This window comes from Camarhynchus parvulus, chromosome Z, assembly GCF_901933205.1.
Source record: "Camarhynchus parvulus chromosome Z, STF_HiC, whole genome shotgun sequence".
Classification (NCBI taxonomy): domain Eukaryota; kingdom Metazoa; phylum Chordata; class Aves; order Passeriformes; family Thraupidae; genus Camarhynchus; species Camarhynchus parvulus.
Window position 1 is genome coordinate 44,175,822 of NC_044601.1, and position 22,564 is coordinate 44,198,385.

A 22,564-nucleotide genomic window follows, 5' to 3' on the forward strand; every position below is an offset into this window, starting at 1 on the left:
CTCATTTATTTTTTCTTGTACTATGCAAAGAGAAATTAATTTGTATCCTGTACCAAACCAACTGCAGGCTCCTGATAGGGTATTTCCCAGCTCCCAAGGCAGCTTCTTGGATGACTGCACAGCATGCTATGGACTTGCACTACACTCCTTAACCCTGGTGAGTTTACTGGACTGAGCAATGAGCTCACATGCCACCAGGGAAAACTATAAACAGCTATCCAGAACCTATAACTAAACACTATCCCGCAGCTCATAAAATATAGCAAATTTTTCTGCAAGCACCAATTTATTCAGCTCTTTTCTGAGCAGACAGCAGAGCTTTGACAGCCTAGTCCAAAATCAGTAAGAAGTTACAAAAACTTCCAAATTGGATAAAAAAGAACAAATAAGCTTGCAGCCCAAAGAAATACAGTTCACTACAAGACCCCTGTGCAATGAAAAAGTGAACAGAGTAATAAAATTTTGAAGTCAGCAGCAAACAAAACTATTGACAAACAGTACTAAAGCATAAATCACAGTCTCCGTCATTTATTCACCACATTTAAGGTTAATATCTTCACTGAGATAGGCAAGAGATGGAGAAACTTATGATAGGTGCTTTCATGATAGAGTCATCACTTGCTTTGTAGTTTATCTCCTATACACACTCACTAAAATATTTATAGCAAATCTACTTCCCATAAATATCCCTTTAAAAAAAATCTCTACACAAATGCAAAATAGCTAGATCCTTTCCTGGAAACAAGTTCTAAATTCAAGCATTCCTCTACAGATTTCATCTGCAGCAGCAGTAGTCCATATAAGCTTGTACACTGAAAAAAAATTAACGAAATGGCACATAGGCATAATTATTTGATAGCACAAGTACTCACATTCTCGAGTTAACCAAAGCAAACCACTGCTTGCTTCTTAGTCACTTCATACTTGAATGAAGCTGAACATGTGGTCAGACTTGCCAAAATATTCAAGTAACATAAATGCGGCTTAGTAGTCCCTAACAAGTCTTTCTAGTTCTTTTTCCTGCTGCTGATTGATTCAGAGGGTGCAGAAAACACCACCCCTGAAGTTTGTCTTTCCACTTGTAGAGCTCCATGCAATTAGGAAACTTGCTTCAGTACCTCCAACGCCCAGATCAGTTCCTGCTCATCCAAAGGCATTCTCTCCCAGAGAGCACAGCAGCACAACAAATCACAGGTATTTGCCACCCAATATTTTGTCTATCATGAACTGCTGAGGATTTGGAGACACGGGCGTACATAGCTGCATGTTAGAACACCGGCCTCAAGGGTTTGCAAAGCCAACAAGTCCTGACAGTATCTGCAAAATGTTGTCCAATTTAGTTCTGTATTAAATACTCGTAATTCATTACAGCGTCTTTCTATGAATAAGGGAACAAACAGCTTTATCCTGCAAGAAGCCTTGTTTGCATAACAATCCTGAAACTAAAACTTCATCTTGCACTAACAGTACAAGCATTTAGCTTATTTTAGACTTACACATCAGCCCACCAACTTTTTCAAGAGACAGTTCTACTGCAGGGAGAAAAAAGATTAGTAAAGCAATCAGTAACACTCCATGCACAATTTTTCTTTCCTTGCAAGCAGAGGACATTTTTCCGCATGACTTAAGTTAAAGGCATATTACAAATAAAAGTCAAGTTACATGGGGGGTTTAGGCAGCAAACAGCTACAGTTAAGTCAGACACCAGAGGTTTTGCAGTCCACCTTCTCAGAAGGATTGTAACTGAAGGTTACAAAAGGATATGGTTTCCATCTTAAAGAATATACTTCTAATTATATAAAAAGGGGGTGAGGGAAGGGAATCGAAATATCTTATTTCAGCAGTCTCAAGATTTAACAACATTGGTAAATTTAACCTTAAATCATCAATAGATAATAGTAATTCCAAAGACTTAATTCAACTTTCACTAGCCTTTAAGAAACACTTCTTGTTTTGCATAAACTGCACATAGTGGCACTCCATATTTCTAATATCTTGCACACAAAATGTTTTAATCCCATGCTCTAATTAGAATAATTCTACAGTGAGCACAGTGAGCAACTCACAAGCTCCTGCCATGCACTTGACATTTTCCATGTAATCCTACTGTAACAGCCTCAGCTTTAGTGGGCTAAAACTATGTTTGTGCAGTGATCAGAAGAGGAAAATATTGACATAACTGCAGGAGGAACACTGCCGCTGTGCTGTTATCAGTTGTTCTGCAATTTCTCCCCCCTCCTGACCTGCCAGCCCTCCTCAGCAACCTTTGAACATGCCAAGCAATCCACATCACAGAGTATCACACAACCAAAACAGACAGTTCAGGAAGTTCTTAAAAATAACAAAAAAGTGAACACCTCTTCAGGATATTGCTTGAGAAATGTTTTTATGCTTTGCGGAGAAGCAAGCAACAAAAATTAGACTGATCAGTAAGGGTGACGAGGAAGGGCTGGGGATTTGATGCATTAAGAGTTGGTTAATCTCACAAATTATTACAGACTCAGTGTAACAGCTTCACATGCAGTGAAGCCCTAGGCCTCCCAGAGCCCAGAGTAACCCCCCTAGAGTAGGCCCCTGTAAGTCCTTGAGAGCAGAGGACACTGCATGCTGAATGACAGAGTGCCAGCCCTTAAGTCTTCCCAAACTACTTTGCACACTATAAATTTAAAAAGTTTATTGAGGTGGGGGATGGGGGTGGGGGGGCAGAACAGATGGGCTCTGATCTACCAGGAAACTGTTTTTCAGTATTTAAAAAATACTGCCATTACTTCCTTTTCCTGCTCGCACAATGTAAGAATTCTTTTAATTAATAATCCAAAGGGGGAAGCATTCCCGTTGAGTTACCTGCAGCATTGCCGTTAGTATTTGCTGGGTAGGCCATGTTTGCTCAGTGACACATCCACAGCTAGGCTGTTTGGTGTCATGCAAATGCCATGCATCAAGTCCAACCAGACATGCAACCTGGAACAAACAAGTAAAAAGCAGTTAAAAACATGTAGTTTTAAGAAGTTAGGTACATTAAGTAGTAGTAAAGTTTCATCTTCAATGCAAATTTCAGCCCTGCACTAGCATGCTCCTCTTAAATCAGCATCCTAGCTATCACAAACCCCAAGGGTGTCCAAGTGACTGAAGCTGAACCGTGGGCTCTCTGACAACCTCCGGATCTGTCGTCAGTGAGGATGTAATTAGATGAATCTGAAATTGGCCTTGGATTTTCTGGCCTGCCCTCAACGTTTTTGCAGCTGGTCTCTAAACTCCCCTGTACCACCGCAGATTCCTCATTTGCAGGCGTGTGTATGAAATTTTAGATTACCCAACATCTTGCGAAGGCAGGGTTAGAGGATTTTTTAGGTGAAGAGCACCTACAGAAGCACTGTACCAGCGAGCAATTTCTGAGCTCAGATGTCCCCCTGGGGAGGTGAGGGTAGAAGCCTCAGATGCAGCCAGAGTAGGCATCCCTGCCTGACAAACCTAGACACCAACAGCTACTGTATGGAAGCCAGCAGGGTGGGGGGACCAGAGGTGGCACGGACACTGTCAGGAATAGTGTTCAGTCAGCAATAGCGGCTACAAGACCTCTCCACTGCAATTCCAGAAGCAATGGGTTCTCTGGGTGCTATGTTTTCTTCCAACCCACACATGGCAGATTGAACCAATAAGCAGCATTTGCCTGAAGTTCATGCTGCAGGTACAGAAAAAGAGCACTGTCCTCTTGGGTGGGTGGCTGCTGACATGAAGCCAGATGAGAGGCAGAGGCCAAACCAGCAGCAGTTCTGAGGTTTGCTGGCTGGCTCGGCAAAGCCAGAATTGTTGGCTCTGCAGTAGGGCTCCTGTTCCTTCTTCCCTGCCCACCTTCAGTGCAGGGGGCAGCTGATCACAGATCTCACTTCAGGGCAGAAGATCTGACTCATCTGGGGCTGCAGAGCTGCCTCTTCCTGAGTCTGCTTTGAGTTTTCTACAGTCCAAACAGCATTTTATTTTGTTGACTCAGATAGGTGGAGCTTAGGCATATGAAGAACATGTTGCTTTGCTGACCACCATCTGACTTGGGCTGATAGCTCCTCAAGAAACTAGTCACATTTTTCCAATTATATTTGATTTAGCTCTGATAGTATGTGCAGGAAAGTATTTAAAAGCTAAGCAGATTAGCAAAGTAAAAGAAAATCAAGAAATTAATGAGTGCAGGCATCTTGTGAATTTGAGTCAGAGATACACTGACTGATAGAGAAGCTGGCTGTCTTTAAAATCTGACAGAGCTCCATCAAACCAGCTAACACTGCTTTGCTTTCTCCTTCAAGAACACAAATACCTTCATTTTTAGTACAGTCCTGATACCAATTTTCCAAGAATGCAGAAAGAGCTTCTTTGCAATTCCTCCTCCCCTAGCTCTGCCTTATACACTGACATTTGCCATCTCTTGTTCAGTGGAGGGCAGAGCATGAAGCTGCTATAAAGATATAAGTGAAAGGCTATGAACAGCAATATAAGGCAGGAATCCAACACAGGCCATGATGCAGAGGCCCATCACAAGATTCCTGGCCTAATGATACTTATAAAACTTCTGAAACAATGAAGCATGGCCAAAAAAAAAACCAAACCAAAAACCAAACCAAACCAAACCAAACAAAAAACAAAACAAAAAAAAAAACCCCACACAAAAACCAAAACAAAAAACAAAAACAAACAAACACAACACCCCCCAACACCCCCCGCCCAAAAAAAAAGGAAAACATGTTGCTGGCAGAGTTTGCAGCTGGGGCAGAAGTTTTAAACCTGTGAGCTTTTAGGAAAATATTAACTACTTCCTTTCAAACTGAGAGATTTTAAAGCATCACTCCCATCTCTGCTTGCTGAAGGATATAAAGTTATGCTTTAAGCTGAAGACATGCAATTTTTACTGAGTCCCAGTGAATGCTTACTGAAAAATCATCGTCAGCCTCCATGTGAAGTTCAGGATGTGTCTTGAAGCTCAGGACAGCCACTGTCTCAGGGCAGGCTGCACTTAGCAGGGTATCAATCTCTATCATTGCAACCAAGGGTAAAGGAAACTGAATTTATTTACCCACTTCTAATTTGTTCAGCATAGCTCTGTGCTGTCTCGGTAGCACTGTAACAAGAGGTATGCTTCCCTGCTTTCATTATATACATTGTAGAAGGGGAGACCTGAGAGCATAGCACGCATCCAGGGACAGATGGGTGGGAGGGGATCCTGCGGGGGAGACATCTCTTTTAGGTGCACTGCAGTCCCAAGTATGAGTGGATCAACCACAAAAATGAGGCCCAACTGTGGCGTGCCTCATCATGGGTTTAAAAGTAAAATCTGTTACAGTCACCATTCTCAGGCACAATGAGGGGAGCTTCCCAATAGCAAGAAACAAATGTAATTGAGGGAAGAATTGAGACAAAGTTAATAAAAATAGTGCTGAAAATCAAAACAAGGCCTGAGATCTCCATTTTGTTGTGGCTTGAAGAGATGAAATCGACCTGGTACAAACGGCCTTGTGAGTTTGCTTCTGCCAGTTTCAAAGCTATGCAGGGTCAAGTACCTCAAGCAAACTCACTTGCTGCTTCTGAGCTTAAGTGACGATTAACAAAATAATTCAGGAAGCAAATTCAGTCCAACAGATAGAAGAAAATGAAGAAAAGAAAGGAAAAAATAGGATCTAATAATTTGTTAGCTAAGTAAAATAATTGATTCCTGTATTTTTGGTATGGTAGGGTGGTTTAGATTTTTTTTGTTTTGTTTTTTGTTTGTTTATTTTATATTACATGTAGCAGGAATTGAAATTCTGTCTATTAAACAGCTCTTCAACTACAGAAAAAATCTAATCTAGCTCAGCAAACTTATGGAAGAAGGGAATTTTGCTAAAATGTGCTTTGAGCCATACATTGGGAACTGAATTCCTGAAATTGCACCAACACATACATGGATCATTTTTAGAATGGTGCCACATGCACACACCCCAGAAGCTTCATTTGGACACAAGTCTCTCATGTGGGCAAGGCACAGCAAAATATCAGAGAAGAGGAAAACTTAGTCTCTTCTACAGCAAAGCATATTCTCCAGCAGAGACATCTTACACAAGAAACTTAGTAGAGGAACTTGTATATTCCATTCCCAAGTCTTCGGCTCTTTGCCTATGTGTTTTTACATGCTCAACCCATGCTTGCCTGTGAATACTGTGATTTACAGATCCTAGGGCAAATGCAAAACAAGCAGAGACTAGCTGTATGAAGAGTTATTGCTCAATGAAGCAGTTGTTAAAAGTGTTTTGCATTAGATATTCAAACTCTCTTCTGCCCTGAGGTTTAATAACAGAAACCTTAAACACACATGATCCTCAGTTTCTACAAACATTCATGACACCCCAGCTTTTACAGGTTTTTCCAGAATGGCAATTTTTTAGGCAGAACATAAAGCCTATGTCCTAATCCTGTCCTAGTCACAAGGGAAAAGAACCTTGCTCCTTTTTTGTGCTGCATCTTGCTAGGTCACTGACACCTATTCTGGTGTTTCAGCACCACAAGTATCTGAGTATGTATAGATCAGTTCTGGCATCCACACAGCAGAACTACAGAAATACAGAGGCCTCTAGAGGCACAGACCTTGCAGAAAATCCAGACTCACGCTTCAGTCTGATGTTTGCAGGAGACCCTTAAGATAGAGAACAGCTAAGGTTGGGTCTAAGAGCAGTTGTAGAACAGCATGTTGGCAATTAGAAGAGAACTATAACTCAGCTCTTAACCCAGAGAAGCAGTCCTGAAAGTCCTCCTGTCCAGGGCTGAGGTCACATGTGGAAATGGTGATGGGCACACACTGGTTTGTGGGATTCAAGGAAATAGATTCTGGCTTCCCAGGCAAGGAGGCTTTAGGCTAAACAGATGCATATGTAACTTTTTTCTCATGGCACACACAGACTCTTAAGAGCAAACAGTCACATCCACCACTACAAAGAAAATCCAGATCAGCACCATATATTGAACCACTCACAGGGCAAATGTGGTTGAGACAATACAATTCTGTTGTTTAAGACCTGGATTAAAAGTGGGAGCACTGTAGGTCAGAACTGTGAAGGATCCAAAGGTATGGGCTCCCAATTGCTCAGATGGATGTAGTCAGGGAATGGTTCCAGGAGAAAAACCAGCTCTGCAATCCTATCCAGCAAGTGCAAAGTGGTGATTAAATAGGTCTAGGGTAGAACGGTTTGACAGTGCAAGCCGACCCATGAGATGCAATACCCAAGAAGAACTGGTACTGCTCCATTCCTGCTGTACATCAGCGCAACAAGAGTTCTGCCTGAGACTTCCCTCTCACATGTGGGTCGTCCTGGCAGTAGAACTTGCCCAGTTTCACTCTGCAAGACACTGATATAATTTGCAAACAAGAAACAAGATATATGCAAAACCCATCTGAAAACATAGATGGTAATTTCTCTAGCTGCAAGAAGAAACTGGGAATCCCTCCTGCTCAGCTAGAGTGGCAAGCACTTTTCAAACTTGTGCTTCTCTACAGCAAACAGGAATGTCTGCAAGTATGCCAGGTGCAATTTAAATGAAGCAAGATCTGAAGCCAACAACAGCAAAAGAGAAAGTATGTGGGGAGTTGCTGTGGTTGGTATCTATCCTGGGATAATGACTGTATCTCACTGATACTTTCTTTTCAATCTTACCCCTACCTTGGTTGTGTTTTTGTTATCTTTATGCTTATCAAAATGAGGGGCCAATAAACTGAAAGGCAACATTTGTAAGGGAGAAATATATATTTTTAATATATATACTACTTTAGAATTAAAAGCAAAAACCAAGTAAAAATGCAGGCATATAAGGATTTTTTTTCAAGTGAGACAGAGTGATCAACGTTGAGATAAGGGTAAACTGTGAATGATTTTAAATTTCACTTAATTATTTAATCAGGTAACAATTCAGCCATTCATAAACTTTCTAGAGCCAATGTCTTTATAATGTTGCATCCAAATCACAAGCAAAATTACGCAAGTTGCTGTTCAAGTCTCACTAACTGAACAAAATAAATCAGTAGCTAGGCCACCTTAAAATTCAGAACTAAAAATCCCTGGGACCAGTGTTTCCTGCAGCATCTCTTTGTACAATATTTAAGCAGTCAATCAAAAGAAGTCATCTCGCACTATGTGGTTGGGTTCGTGTTTTTTTTTGGTTTTGTTTTGGTTTTTTTTTTTTCCCCCTGCAGAATCTGCAGTACGATGAGAGCAAAAGAAGCCTTGTAAATCCTTTCAACAAGCAAGTTAATTAAAAAGATATGGCTACGGTCAGCATGAATTTACCTGCCTGCCTTCCTCACTCCCTCCACTTATGGCAGTGGTCTGTAAAAAGGTCTTTCTTTACAGCAGAGCTCCAGGCAAAAGCTGAGCTAAGCTCTGTTAAGAAGAGAGTGATGGCTCAGAAATTCTGGGACCTGAGTCAGCAAGCTGAAGAAGAGAACAGTCAGAGTGCTCCTACCCAGGGCTAATGCTTCCCTTCTGACAAAAACAACAAAATATCAGATCCAACTCTAAGCTTTCTTGCTTTTGACCCCCAGAGTCTGAGCGAATGCCATGCCAGGCTCCAGTTCTCAAGCTGTGTTGGAAAAAACGCGAGTTTCATGGGGATTCCCTCAACTGCCTTCTCCCCCAGCCCCTGCCTTAAGCAGACTTGCATTAAGCTTGTTTGCCCACCTTGTTGTTGCTGCAAGTAGAGAATACATGTACAACCTTCAGTAATGTAGGGGTCTGAGCGGTTTTCTTCTACATACTTGAAAATGGTCTTCTCGTCTCCTGAGCTGAGCTTCTACAAAGCTTCAGCTTCACTATCCCAAGCCACCTACCCACTGCACAGGGATGGGGCTTCACTGGGCAGCTTTCAGCATAGAAAACGCCTCAGAAAATGGATATATGGGAAAATATTTCAAAGGTACTGGGTCCTTCCAGCTATCTGAAATATCCCACAGATTTTCTGAATTTCTGCAAGTATTGCTTTGTCACATTTGCTAGCAATAGCAGAAATGGTCTACCATCAGCTGCCGGGTTTCAGTTTCCCTTCCACATGTAGTTATCCCAGTTCTGTCTGGAGGATCCAGAAGGGAAATCAGGTGTTCTACACAAGCCACTCAGTGACTTGCTGGGAAAGGAAAAAGAAACAGCAAAAGTGCAGGAAATGGATTTGTAAAGAATTTTCAAAACTTGATAGAAAGTTTATATAGTTTTGTACATCTGTATGTAAACACTGAGATAAGGCGTGTTAATTTAAGAAGGTTATAGAACAGAGATACCCCATCTCTATAAAAACTAAAAAAAACCAACACAAAAGGATTTCAAAATAGTACTCAGCAGAAACAAACATAACCAGCATTCTGTAGAGTCAGACAAATGATCCATCCAGACTGTCTTGTTTTCAATAGTAGCAACAGCAGATATTATTTAAGGAGAGTTCAAGTGCCTTATGATGAATCCATGCTTCTGTATTCTCCCAGCAGCAACAATTATTGGTCTGGGAATATTCAAAGGTACATCCTTACCATGTAATTTTAATATTTACATAAATCACCTGTGGATTTAACTAGCCTCTTTCTGACCCTGCTGATGCCACCTGCTTCTGCTGCCTTGTGGGGCGGGAAGTCCCAGACTGTCAATACCCACCACAACATTTTTTCTTATTTGATACTGATGTTTCACCTATTTTACTGTCACCAAATTCCTGCATTGCAGGCCTTGGTCAAAATCAGTGCAGATTCAGATTTTTCAGATTCAGCTTTTTCAGATTCAAACCACACCCTTTGTGATTTTATGAACTATAATCTTCTCTCCCAGCTCATAGGCAACACAGTCCCCAGCTCATTTTACTTTGCCCTTTTTTAACCCTTTCATGTATTCTCACCATGTGGAAGATCCTGGTCACGAACAGCATCTTACTAAAAAGTTGTTTGCAAGAACAATCATACAAAATGGGGTAAGGTACATTCAATATTTTTCAGTGTAACCAAGCTTGGCTCTAACATCTAGGTAATTTGTGGGAAGGTAAACCTCAGCTCTAGGAATTCTTGTCAAGCAGTTAAGACAAAGCAGAACTTACCTGCAAGCACAAGCAGCTTTCTCTAGCACTGGCCAGAGGTTGGACACAGCTCTCCAGAGCATCCCAAAAGACATCAGGTCAGCCTAGTGGACTTTTGGTAACCATACCTGTTGTCAGAGGTCCAGCAGACTCACTGCCAGCCAGAAGTGGCAGCTCTTACAGCAGTGGCAGCCCTATGTTCTTACTGAGAGGATCACCACTCATTAGTAAAAGGAAATCATTGCATGGATTCTGTGAACCTGAACCATAGCTGGGATGCTTTTGTCACTTGTAATAAGGAGGACATCCTGTCCATACAGAACTGGGCTACAGTCTGATGACTTGGTGGTCCTTGTCTAATGTGCAAGAGCGTGATCTTCACTCGTGAGTGAGCCTAAACACAGACAGGTATGTCTGGATGACACCCATCACACAGTGCTGCAAGGCCCCCCACACCCTGCAAGCATTCTCAGACCACCCATCTCTTTTGGAAATCATTCCTGACAACATTGTTGTCATCACATTACATTACAGAAGAAAAAAAACACCTTCAGAAGACTGCATGGTGCAGCAACTCAGAAACCCATTTCTGTTTATGTTAGAGAGAAAAAAAAATCAACTAGAAAAAGAAAGGCAATCCATGGCAGAAAAAACCAACTTTTTTTTTATACCTGAAATTCCTAATGGGTGATGTAGAGGACACTCCCTTCACTTTATGCCAGTGAATAATGAGTCACATAAAAGTGCATGAATTCAAAACAGTATGGTATTGCTATGGGTTGTAATGCTTGCTGTGACAGGGAGCCCAAAGGATGCAACTGTGCTATACATATTTTTCTTGTGGAAAAGCAGGAGGGATGAAACTTCCATGGCTTGAAATAGTTCAGTCTCCAGGAGGGAAATGAAACGTGTGTTGAGCAGCATTTTCATCTGCTCTGACAAAGACTGAAATCCATCATGAATAACAAATGAAAAGGCTTCCAAAAAGTTGGCAGAGGCAAGAATGCATCCTGGGGATGACACATACATCCCAGCACCAGTATACCTGTGGCAGCAACCCTGGAACTGCTCTGCCTGGGACAAGAAGCAGTTCTACCTTCACCCCCACAGCATGTGTATGAACTGTCTATTACATCTGTTCACTGAATGGGGCAGGACAAAACACAGCATCCTTTCCACTCTATATTTAAAGATTAAGAGTTGAACAACACATATGCAGATCCAAATAATTTAAAATTAATCCGCTTATTCAAAGAGAATTTACAGGTAGATAAACTTGAAGGCTGAGATGAACAAACCAATCAAGGATGTTTACAAACAGTTAATGAAATGGACTGTCATCTTGTTTAGACTTTGCAACTAAGACAAACTGCAAGGATTTCAAGGCATAAACTCTGACAAATAGACAAGTCTAACTCTTCTATAAAGTACCCAAGTATTTAGTCTTCAGTGAGATTGCATATATATAATGGCACAAGCAAGAAACATATTTAGAGGCAGACAGTCAAATATCAGTCAGTCTCTTCCTCTGATTTTAGGTCTGAGATGCTATACATAACCAGACCAACCATAAATCTGATATGACAAAAGGCCAATGATATGGGACAGTTGGTAACTTCAAGGACAAATACTTTTGCATAGCAGCATTTGCTCATGTAACTGTGACCTCAGCTGAAGGTGTATCTTTACACTGCTCCAGCAGATCAGCTTTGTCCTATATAGCCCTAAATGCTTCTCTTCCCCACAAAAATGCCCAAATCCTGGTATCTTGTCCTTTTTTTAACTACTAGTATGAGTGCTGTAGACTGTGGCATCAAGCTTACATGAACAGAGAAATTATGGGCTTTTTCCACAAAGAAAGTGGAAAATTGTAGGGGCAAGGAGACAATATTGCAAGGACCAGGCTCTTGCTTTTCATCTACCACAGTTTGCAAGAGAGGACTTAGAGTGTCACTCTCCATTACACTCTGTCTACAGCCCACACTGCCAACATCTGTCCCCAAGTGCTAGACTGTAGCCACGACCTCAATACTACCATGGGCCCAATTTCTCTTCAAGCTGCCTGAAGTGGCCCTTCAGCAATACAAGGGGACCCTAGTTACCACAACTTTCCTATAGAGACCACAACCCCACAGCTTCACATGGCCAGGGAGCACACTCCAGACACGCTCCAGGCTGCTGTCCCTTCCCACTCCATCATACAGCATCCCTCAGAAACAACCAGCACATGTGCACAATTATTTTTACCTCCTCGCTAAGCCAAAAAACATCTCTTGTGAGGCTTTCAACATTCATTCCAGGGGTGAGGAGGTTTCTCTGGTCCTGTCTCCAAAGCCACCATATGTCCACACCACAGCCTATGGACAGCAAGCCTGCACACTCTGGCAGGAGGAAGGCAAGCTATCTCAGCAGCAAAACCCTGCCAGTCAGCCCACCACATGCCATATGGGCTCTCATTGCTGAGCATGCAGAGTCACCAAACCATGTTAACGCTGTGATTTGGAGCTGGCAGGAACCAGCTGGAGACCATCTAGCAGCAGCTGCAGCAGAGCATGATGGAGCCAGTCTAGCTGGGTATCTCCATACTCTTGCTGCTCAACAGCTCAGAGAGAAAGATATGTCCGCTTGTCAGGCAAGTGTCACTCAGCCTCTGCACTGCATGCAGCCAAAAACATTTTGCTACATGTGGACACCTGCAGGGAACTTACCCACCCAAAGGAGGGGACCACAAGTTGGGGCAAAGAACTTGTCCTTCACAGGGGATGTTCCTCTCTGCAGCCTAGTCAAATCAACATTAAAACAACCTGTTCCTAATACTCTGGGACTTTGTAATTTAATCCAAGTAATTGAAATCAGCATAGAGTTCACATAACCTGTCTTCCTCCTTCTCAGTCAGAGAATGAACTAACACTTGCATTAATTATTCACAGCATCTTCTCATGCTCACGCTCCCCATCTTTTTCAAACAGATGCACAGTGGCAAGAGAGTCCAGTGCAGACAAAAGTGTGGTGATCAACTTACTGCACAAGAAATTTTCACCTTAGGAAGATGGGACTCAGTGAATTATGTCTCTCCCCTGAACATTCTAATAGACAGCCCTGCATCTGGCAACTGGCACGAGGCACACCACTGCTGTGCCACAGGGTGCCAGGGAGCAGAGGGGCTGACACACTGCTGGGACACGTGTGGTATGACTGCCATGTGCAGCATCGAGGCTGGCAGTGCTGGGTCTCATTTCTGCCAGTCACATCCAAATAACTCAGCCTTCATTCACATTATCTGTCAGCCAAAACTGTATCTCAGCACTGACGAGCTGAAACAACAACAAACAAGGGGCAATCTATATCTTACATCATGTGCCAAGTTAGAATCAAATCTGTAATTCCCCAAATGGTGTATGGATCTGAAACACCCACCCACTTATAACCCCAAGACAGTTGGACAGTGGAGTCCACCATAATCTGCAAAAACTATACCTTTCTATGGGGATCCATAAATATGTTACCTTTAGTGTTTTTAGTTATTCTCTTATTAGATAGCAGAACGTTAATAAAGAAATAGCAGAATAAGGTATGTTTTTATCAGTCACAATATGAGCAAACAGACAGGTGGCAGTGCATCTTGCACAACAAACCAAATTCTGGTAAAAAAGCAATGCAAGAACTTGAGTTTCTGAAGAGCAACACAGCAGGACTGTCATTGAAACAATGCATCTTCAGTGTGATTCATATGTTTCTCCACAGAAAGCAAGTCCTAAGCAGGAAACTATGTGGTGTACATAAAACTAAAACTAATTGAGATGTTGTTAGTAACAAAAGAATGGCTTTCATATTCACCTGTATTCTCTTGAGAGCAGAATAAGCTGCTGCACAGTTATCAATGCAGTCCTGAAACCATACCACAAATGTCCTAGCAGAGGTTTGTTCAGGTTATTCCCATCCACATGGTGCTTCCCCAGAAAGGTAGGCCATACTTTGAGCTCTCCTCAGCCCCAGTACCCACAAATTTCTGATAAACACACAGCCACAGCGAACAAATCAATACAGAGCTTAAAAGTACATCCATCTATCTTCTTGCAAGAACTACAGAACAGAAAACAAACAATTTATTTATACCTGTCCCCCTTCTCCCTCATTCCATGCATAATCCAGAAGACAGCAGCTGAATTTGAACAAGGGCAGTCCCAGTCAGATAAAAAGGACATTTTTTTAAGATCTAGGTTCTGTTTTTTTCAGTCTGAGCAGAACTTAAGGGTCCCTTCTGCAGCCATTCTAATTTCCTTACAAAGTCTAAAAAAAACCCTTTTCTGCAATACAGCTAATCTTTTACTGATTTAAAATCTTGAGAAAAGTTCTTATAGGAGAGGACTCTTAAAACAGATGTTTTCCCTGTAGCTTTTTTCTTAAGATGTGCTGAAGTTCCTTTTCCCCACCTTACTTATTTGGAGGAGCTGCTTATTTTTATTGTTTTGTCACCAAAGATCTATGTACCTCATTTGGGGCTAAACTTATCTGCTCCCTTTCCTTGGAGCATGTAATTTTATCTGCTCCCATTCCTTGGAGCAATAGGCCCACTACCTAAACAATAGGAATTGTTACACTTTCTGTATATTTTTACTGCAAGGGAAGACAACAGACAACCAAAAACATTATAAACCAGCACCACACTAGAGGATTAAAGACCTTTGCAAGTCCTCTTCTTTGTTTTAATTTCTTAAGTTTCTAAAGCTGTTCAATCACCATATGAGGAAATACTAGCATTTACTTTTTACTCTTCTCTGCTGTACTGAATAACCTCTTCTTCCCCCCTCCCCTCAAAACAATAGCAAAAGCAAGCAGAGAGGTTACAACTGAACGACTGTGGACATATGTTTTGCTAATTATTAATCCATGTTTTCCCCTTTGTTTCTAATAATGTACATCCAGAATCAAAATGTTGCCAAGAAAATGTACAGAATGAAGGCTGTGTGCTAATGTTAGCCTGCAGTGAAGTTTCAAAAGCTGAAAACATGTAAGCAGGCAAAATTCTCCTTAGGTACACAGTTAATTTTCCATTCCCTACATCTAAATGCCATCATATATTTTGTATATATATGCTTACACAAAGAGCATTTTCCTTTGCTATTAAGCAATGGGGTAAAAAATAGATTTAAGATATTAGATTGCACAGTATTTAGAAATACTCTGTATTTCCCTATTCATAAAAGCATTTCCTCTTTCAGGGAGGAAAGCTGCCATCAAGGTGGGAAGCTCTCTGCAATCATTGAAGCTGGGGAGACATCTTGTTGAGAAGGTGATCTGATTTTACACAAGTACAGGCACAAAAACTGCTTGAGTTTACCTCCATCAGAACAGAACTGGCAGTACAAAATACTTGCTTGCAAACTAGACAATATTTCCAACACAGTATTATCTGCTTCACCAATAAAATGTAAAGTCAAAAGAGAAGAAACAGGCAAATGATGCTAAGCTTGCAGAAGAAAAACGTTAAGAATTGAAATAAACACTATGTGAATTATTATTTCAAAATATGATTTAAGCAGATTATATTTATGTATGCAATGGAGTATTACAATTCAAATGCTTTATTTTTGCTATATATTAGTTATTTAATAGCACATTCATAACTAGAGGAAGAAACACAAACCCAAATGAAAATGATTTTGAGTTATCTGAGGACATGGGCATGCTTCTTACCTGCTGCCATCACACAGAAAAATAATTGCTATGAAAATAGGACCTTTCAAAGAAGGAAAATACTAGCTAGGTCACACATGAAAGTGAAGTTCTTAAAGGGTGAAAACCAACGTTAGTTTCCTTATAAATGTAGCTATATTAATCATATGATAGCTCAGGCACATGAGCCTTTTGGGGGCACATACACAAGCACTATTTTCATCAGCAGCTGTCAAGTAAGGCATGTTCTTTAAGGGCCAATTTTAAGAAAGCTAAATGGCACTTAAACAACAAAACTCCTATGGAAACTTACTCAACTTACACTGTCTCCACTCCTACCAAAATTAGGAAAGCAAATGTTAAACATGGACATGTCTAAAATTTGGTCATAACTTACTGGGCAACATGCACCTCACAAATTGATGTGTCAAGTCACACCAACTTCTACACTGTGAGCCATGCTTGCAGCTCAGAGGAAATAAAGAAGTGGATGGTTGCAAGTTTTATCCTTAACTGAAGTCTTCTGGCTGCAGCATAAGACTTCAAACCTTTGCCTGTATCTCTCTGTTTGCTCAACTAGAACCAACTCTCAGCTGACTTTAAGAGAATTGTGGTGTTTGTTTTTTGGTGGATAAATCACACATCAATAGTTGCTCTAGAATAATAACTAGGTAGCTAAATATTGCTGCCAAAATTTGTGGTGGGTGGCTTTTTTTGGTTGTTGTTGTTGTAAATAAATACATGGAAACTTAACATATTGTGAAGTAACATAGCAAAATCAAGATTATTTTATTGTTTTATAACTCAGATACCAGAACACATTCTTGGAAAAATGTGATAGAAATAGGAAGAGTTAACTTAGTGGCGGACACTGCAGCACAAAAAGTAGACAGCAGATTTTCAGCAGTAATCATCCTTCATTTTCCTTGGGGAGCTCATTGCAGGACTTGCAGAAGCAGAAAAGGACTTTCAAAGTTTCCTTGGAGAACTGCTGATAATCAGATTACAGCACGGACTACCAGAGCTGCCATATATGTGAACATCCCTCTCTGTGATCTAGTCTGCTCCCAGTTGCAGGGAAAGGAGTAGCATAAAAAACAGTTGAAACAAATTTCTTAGCACCACTGTTTAACACCAAGATTTCTTGGTCCATAACTAATGAGATTTTTGTCTCAAGTAGGAGTTGGCCTCTCACACAAGAGCCATAGAGATGAATCAAGGTTTTCAAGGTGCCTCCCACCATCATCAGCTCAGTGACACCCACAAATGCAGTACTCTTCATGGTGTTTACCCTTCTGCTGAGAGCCTGAGGCAGCTGGCCTTGTTGCACGAGAGGCACATAAAACCTGATTCCATCCATAAGGTGACCTACAGCTGCTCTGGTGGTACTCCCTTTATGGCTGTGCATTTTGGAGTGGGCAGTTTTTAGCTCATATGGAAATAAACACAGCTGTGTGTGTGAACACCACTCCATCTCCTCCCCTCCTGAAAGATTTTACAGGCAGATGCTATGCTCAAAAAAAGCTGCAGAAACAAACATTGCCAAAAGTGCCAATTGGCACTTTCCACAGCAAGGCAATGTGGAAGGCAAAACCTGAGCAGGTATAATGTTTGGCATCAGCAGCTCTTTGCTCAGAAACAAAAAAGTATTAAAGGTTAAAAAAAAAAAGAAGAAGAAAAAAAGGACAGCTTTAAAGAATTCCACTTTTGTTTTATTGACTTGGCAGCAGTGAACAGTGGCAGAAGGAATGCAACTGTGGAGAGAACATTTTGTTCATTCTCAGCAGCACACAGGTTTTTGAGGCAAGGTGGGACGGAACAGCAGAAATCACTCCCTACACTCTCTAGATCTGTGAAGACATCAGCCAGCCCCTCCCATGAGATTAGTGTGTATTTATATTGCTGCAATAACAAAATAGCATTCAAAGCAACAATGATGATAACACACTTAAAAAAACCCCTTAGGAATCACTGCTACTCTATGCATATGAATATTATCTGTAAATATAAATGTCATCTTATTAAAAAGTGTTGATAAATACTGCAAGATAGAGTTGACTCATGAGGGAGACAACTGCTGTCTAAAGAAGTAATTAATTTCTACCTGTGAACATCTTTAAAGTCATTAGTTCCAGAAAAATAACTATTGCAGACTGAGCTTTGTAGTTAGATATTTGACATTACTCCATTTGCCCACTCCTGAAGGGAAGACAGAGTAAAATCAGAGACAACAAGCAGCTCGAAGATACTTGGACAGTTCTTCAGAAACATTAGTTTCATCCATTCATCAGGCAGAGCAAAGTACTGTAGGAAAGCATGTCTGACAAGCCACTGTGCTCGCATTATCACTCACGATGAGCATGATTCTTGAGCTCTTTTCTCTGCAGCACTGACAAGCACTGGTCTTGCTAATTCCAACTGCTGATATTGAATAGAGCTCATCTTAACAAAATCCACTTGGGCTACTGAATGCCATCCTCTCTCCAAAAATGGGACACACTCTCCGCAATGCAACTGCAATCCTGCGTGGTATCACCGAGTGGCAGCTGCACAGCTCTATTCTGTGTATAAAAAAACTTGGAAAAACCTGACCCCAAAGAAAAATAGCACCCCAGAGTCAGATTTCAGAATACCAAAACAGATTATTTCAGAACAAAAGATGGCTTCCATAAGAACAGAAGTTATTCCAGTGTACCCCAATGGTGATCACATTTTCAGCAAAAATTCGCTTTTTCGTTTTTAAACAAAGCTTCACAGTTCCAGAAAATTACTTCATTAAAAAGCTAACCATATCTCCCCCTTCAGCATCCAAACAGTGACTAATGACAGTAAAAATTCCCTTCTAACATTCAAACCACAACACTTAAAACGCATTTGTGGGACACTATAAAGCAATTATTTTTTTTAATTTTCAGCTTTGGTATCAAGGCATGTGGTTTCTGCTCTCTATCAGCTGGAACCTACACAGTTAATTCCCAAATATGCCAAAATCATCAGTGGGCATAGCAGTGCATACCTCTACACAGCAACCACTAAAGGGAGTCGTGGGGTGAAATAAACATCAGGCCTCTTACTATCCCTCAGGGCCAGCTGTGTTTTGCACCAGCTCATAGTTACAGCATGGGCGGAAATTTGCATTAGAGAAAAGTAGGAGGAATAAGTAACAGGAATAAAAGATAAACAAATCTCCCAGCGAATGTGTTTTAATTATTTCCTGCCAACTCTCTCACACCAACCTCTAATCCCAGATGAGATTATTATTAATTTTATTTATTTATTGTCTATTCTTTATGTCCTAATCAGTCCTGTTCTTGGTCTCGCCTGATCTGTTGATTAAATGACTGTTACTTCTGTACATTACAAAATCAAAATGCATCACAATGACCTGTGGCATCCTAGTGATAGTTTTAGCAAACTTTTGTCAGAAAATTTCTGAGTCTCTACAGAGGTGTAAACAGGGAAAAACTGCTGCTCTTGCCAGAACTGTAGCTCCTGCCCCCATAGCACAGGCACTGAAGCAGACTACGTAATATTCCCAACCAACACAATTCAAAGAAAAACAGGATAGGGAAATATGGTGCAAGCTAAGAGGCATGCTGTATTTACCAGGAACATCTTCCATGTGAATATGGAGACTAATCAGCTGACTGCAAGATTTAATGGAATAGTAAGGACCCCGTTTGATTTGCAAAAGGCAGGAATCCACTAAAGCAGCTAGTAACGTGGTAGGTGAGCCTGCTACACTTTAACACTCCTAGAAGACTCTGAATTTTGACCCAAATACCAAGATCTGTAAGGCTCCCAAGATGTAGGGAACAAGTTTCACAGGCAATGGTGGCAGCTCCTGCATAGCTTGTGGTCTGTGCTGCTACTGGTTTGCAGCGCCTGCCTTCGCTCCTGCAAGATGGTTGATCTCACCACAGGGCCATTCAGAGAGTGAAAACAGCAGCAAAAACACCCACAAGGAGACACTGCCAATTTAGTAATTGAGCAAGTTATTTCCCAGACCAGCCTGCAGTGCTGGGACCTGCTAAAAGCAGCATGCATATGCCCCAAACCAAAGCCTGGGCTGCCCCATCCTGCCCTCCAGCCCAGCCATTTCCTTTAGCTTTATTCCAGGGATATGGGGAGCTCATAAACTGAAAACTAACTGCAAGCACAAGGTATTATTATTCCCTCCTATTTTGCAGAATGTCTGAGGGAATATTAACAATAGGCAAGCACGGGATGCACAAACACCCAACTTTCCCAGGCATCAGTAGTAAAAATGTGAAAGCAGCGACCCATGCCAACTGATAAGCAGCTGTTTCAGTAAGCACACAAGAGCACTGTGACCTCATACACATGGTCTGCTTCTTGGGGCGTAACCCACTCTGAAAATACTTTAATTTCCAAAAAATTGATTGAATGATTGAACTTCATTAAGTGAAATCAGAATTTCAGATAAAATTCCTCCCAGATAGACATGTCAAAGTTGTAAACTCTGTATTTTGCTACTCTCTTCCTAAGCTTGGTGAACCTCTCTGGGCAAAGCATTCAAAGTAACAACCCACCCTTTCAGCTGCAGATACCTCTAGCATTTTGCAAGGTGTGACCATTTTCCATAAAGTAGTCCAAGACTCAATACATAAAATAAGAAGGTATATCTATTTTTTTGCTCTACCTGGAAAATACAAGTTTGAGCACAACTCAAACTATGGAGCGCAGAACTGGCAAAGGCCAGTGTAAAACCTGGCAGTAATATCAATCTTATTTACTCACAAGTGGTGAATAATCAACAGATAAAAGGACTACAAATCTCATTTCCCAGCATTATGTTTACTTCTTCAGGAAACTATATGTTCCTCTCAGTTCAAACTAATTAAACCAGTATGTAATCAAGACAATTTTCTAAAAAACTGTGCTGAGAGTACTGGGCAGAATTTTCTTTGCTATAACCCAATCTTTTCCTACAGAGGCTTCCCTTCTGCAGGAGATGTCCTATCAGTGTGATGCAGTTGCAAAAATCAAGCTTCCTTTTGCCTCTAGTGAAGGCACAGACATTTAAAAATTGTTCCTGTCAACAAATTCCTCGTCTTTACTCACAGAAATATACTTGACTTCAAGCACATTCAGCCCAGTGGTTACAGTATAATAAAAACCAGTCATTACTCAATTTTCTGTAACTTCTATATTATAGCATATCTGCATTTCCATTTATCTTTGGTAGACCACAGTCTTTTCATTGGCACTGCTAGCTCACTTTTAAGGTCATTTGTAACTCCTAGCTGGAAGGAGGGGTGGAGTTTTCTATTTATTTGTTTGTTTAGTACCACAATGTGAAATAAAAAGCAATAATTCTTAATAAGTATGTCTGGGGAATTGGTCATCCAGAAATATTCCTCTGTATTGCATACAGTGCCGATAACATCCTGGTAGAGGAGATCGTGAAAGAGAAACAAAACAGAAAGTATGTGTATTTTTATTTATTTATTTTTGCTAGAAAAAGGAGAGGAGAAAAAGTAATACACACTAGTTTTGTTAACCTTTTTAAATACAAGACAGACTGAGAAAACAGATGGTTCCCATGAGATGAAAATTGAAGTATCTTTTCTCCATATTTTTTTTTTTAACTTGGACAGGTTGTGCAGTTCAGGTACCAAACCAACTGCATTCTCTTACCCAGAATATCTTTCCTAACTTTTGCTCTGAAACTTGTCACTGCTTGTTCATTTCAGAAGGACAGCTGGACACTTAGATACATGTATACTAATAGGACTTCATAATACGTTGTGGCACTAACCTCTTTGTCTATTCCAAAACAAGGTAAGGCTGGAGATTGGTTTATTCTGTATTTAAGCAAATCCTAGACATTTAAAATAAATAACACAGTATCTTATCATGATGACAGCTGAATGAACTGTGCCCTTGTTTAAACCACAACATGAATTAGTTTAACAGTTAAGCAAAAAGTGATATTTAAATGGCTGGAAGTCCAATTTTATTAGTAGAATGAAAGCAACTTTCAACATGTCTGTGAATTGTGGCAGAGCCATGTTTAAGAGGGGACCTAAGGCAGGTGTGAGAAATCAAGCTGGTACCAGCAGAACCACAGATTAGTACCAAGTCTCTACCCAGCAGCCTGCAGAACCATCAGAAAGGTTAGCTGAGGCTGCAGTCACCAGCTCTGCTTAGATGAGACGTGCTTCTTCAGCAATAGCCTAATCTTTGTCTGTGTTTTCAGTTATCTTGTACTTAGAAGAGGGCCCTTTTTCAACCACAAAAATTCCCTGGAGCAGCAAGATAAGAGTTCTATGTCCAAGCAGTAATTTGTACCTTTCCTACTCAGGCAAAGCAGAACACTTGCAGAAGAAATTCCTTTACAACATCTGGGCTCCTTCTTTGCCTGCCACGTCTCCCCACTGATACATTTTAAATCACTGTCTAGGAGGACACAGCTGTGATAGAGCACCAGCATTCTGGAAATTTTCATTCAAGGCACTGAAATGCAGACGAATCCTCAGCAGTGCCCCTTACAGTAATTTAGGGAGGGCAAGTGAATGTCACTCAATTTGCTCTCTCTGCTTCAATGAAATGTAATCTGCATCTGAGCATTGCCTCTACCACAGAGCAATTTCTGCCTAAGAAACTTTGTATTAAGAAGCTTAATATACAATAGGCAAAGAGCAATGGACAACAGAGAATTCCAATAGCATACATTTGTGGACAAACGCTGAATTGTATTCATATTAAGGAATAATGCAATGTGTTAACTAGCAAACATCTGAACAAGACAAGGAAAGAATACGGATCCTGCAAATACAAAAATTAAGCTTGTTAAGTTCAG

At 40.8% G+C, this 22,564-nt stretch overlaps 1 protein-coding gene across 6 annotated transcripts in view; it reads right to left on the minus strand.

The window, feature by feature from the left end:
• Positions 1 to 22,564, minus strand: part of KANK1 (KN motif and ankyrin repeat domains 1) — a 127,954-nt gene that overhangs the window by 47,076 nt on the left and 58,314 nt on the right. For all 6 annotated transcript variants that reach the window (XM_030968369.1, XM_030968371.1, XM_030968372.1 and 3 more), the window contains one exon: positions 2,845 to 2,961. In XM_030968369.1, coding sequence (XP_030824229.1) covers positions 2,845 to 2,881 — 37 coding nt within the window. In that variant the 5' untranslated portion in view covers positions 2,882 to 2,961. The remainder of the gene's footprint in view (positions 1 to 2,844; positions 2,962 to 22,564) is intronic.